The sequence below is a fragment of the Engraulis encrasicolus genome, chromosome 20 (assembly GCF_034702125.1).
Source record: "Engraulis encrasicolus isolate BLACKSEA-1 chromosome 20, IST_EnEncr_1.0, whole genome shotgun sequence".
NCBI lineage: Eukaryota > Metazoa > Chordata > Actinopteri > Clupeiformes > Engraulidae > Engraulis > Engraulis encrasicolus.
Genome location: NC_085876.1, coordinates 30,416,675 through 30,418,092, shown reverse-complemented (window position 1 = coordinate 30,418,092; position 1,418 = coordinate 30,416,675). Strand labels below are relative to the sequence as shown.

The 1,418-nt window shown below is 41.0% G+C and overlaps 1 protein-coding gene across 1 annotated transcript in view; it reads right to left on the bottom strand.

Annotated features, from left to right (window-relative positions):
- kpna6 (karyopherin alpha 6 (importin alpha 7)) overlaps window positions 1-1,137 on the bottom strand; it is a 26,152-nt gene extending 25,015 nt beyond the window's left edge. Inside the window, exon 1 of the mRNA XM_063185764.1 lies at window positions 1,021-1,137. Within this exon, the coding sequence (XP_063041834.1) occupies window positions 1,021-1,024 (4 nt within the window). The 5' untranslated portion in view covers window positions 1,025-1,137. The remainder of the gene's footprint in view (window positions 1-1,020) is intronic.
- Window positions 1,138-1,418: the final 281 nt, after the last annotated feature.

Sequence of the window (1,418 nt, the reverse complement as noted above, 5' to 3'; positions counted from 1 at the left end):
TGACGTCTTGAGGTAGACAACATCAGGCCAGCTCAGCAGGAAATAATGAGCAGTACAGCTATCTATGTTGTTTATATATAATTTTTGTCCATTACCTCCTGTATTTAATACAGCTTTTGACAATGTTGGTTCGGTGTGTCTAGCACCACATCAGTCTTTTTCTGACGTCTTAAAAATGCTGACAGAGATACTGTAGCAGCTACGATACAGTCCCTCTTCAAATGACAGGCTAGCAGTAGAATACACTGGTGGTCGTTCCAGGTCAACGAATTAGTAGGCCAATGCTGGTGGTTGGCTCATCAAAACGGCATCACGACACGAAATTACACACCGCTTGGTACTATTCTAGATTGAATGAAAGGGGGAGACTATGAATAAGCGCACCAAAAGAGATTAGAGGAGTCACCAGAGTGCGATTACTCAATAGCAAGCTGCTGTCCACCTAGCCTGGAATGTGGACGTGAGGCAGACTAACCCCTGTTAGCAAATAAGCATTAGCTAGCTTTTCCCGTTGTACTATAACACTTAACCCAAAACAATACGCAGTCCCGTCATAATGTGCCTAATTATTTAATCAAACGTTTGGCACATCGACTGATTCATTTCCTCACTTATCAGTAGTCTATCGTTATATTGAAAGGTATTTAACGGATAGCAAGATCATAAGCATTTAGCCTGCTAATCGATGTAGATATGTCGCTAGCTAGTAAAAGTGATAGCTCTCCTTGGCGACAGTAGAGTGCCTGTGTCGTGGGCAAAGCACATAGTGATAAGCCTCTAGATTTGATGCACTTCATTAACCCATCTGATAATATTTCCATAATCCGGATGCATAAATATAAAAGTGGCTCGCATAGCTGACGTAGGGCAAAAAGCTAAGATACACGCTAAGCTAGGTTGCTAACTGTCGCCAATAACCTCAACATCTTATTTGAAACGTAATGGGTCTGTCATCTACGCACTTATAGGGGACAACACTTATCAAAAATGACAGATGCTACAGAAGCGGCCTTTACTTACCCATTATGTCCCGTGTAAGCAAAAAACTCTCTCTTGCTAATAAATAAATTGTAAGTAATCCCCTCTATCTCCTTGCCTTCGAGAATTTGCTTCTCTCACAAACAATATGTCGGAGAGCTAGAATTCTACGGCAACACCAATGAGACATGCGTAGGTACAATGACGTTTGCTTTTAAAGAAGTGTCATGCAGACTATGATTTGATTAGATAGCCTGTTGCACTTTTCACTTAGATGTGAAGATAATGGGATATATAAGTGGATCATTAAAATGTACATGTCACTTGTAGGCATCTAGTAGGAAAGAATAGGCCCTACTTACCGGTAGCCTATTTGAACATAGGTAGCCTACTTTTAACGTTGAAAGGGGTAGGCCAATTTGTTCGGCTGGCATTATGAT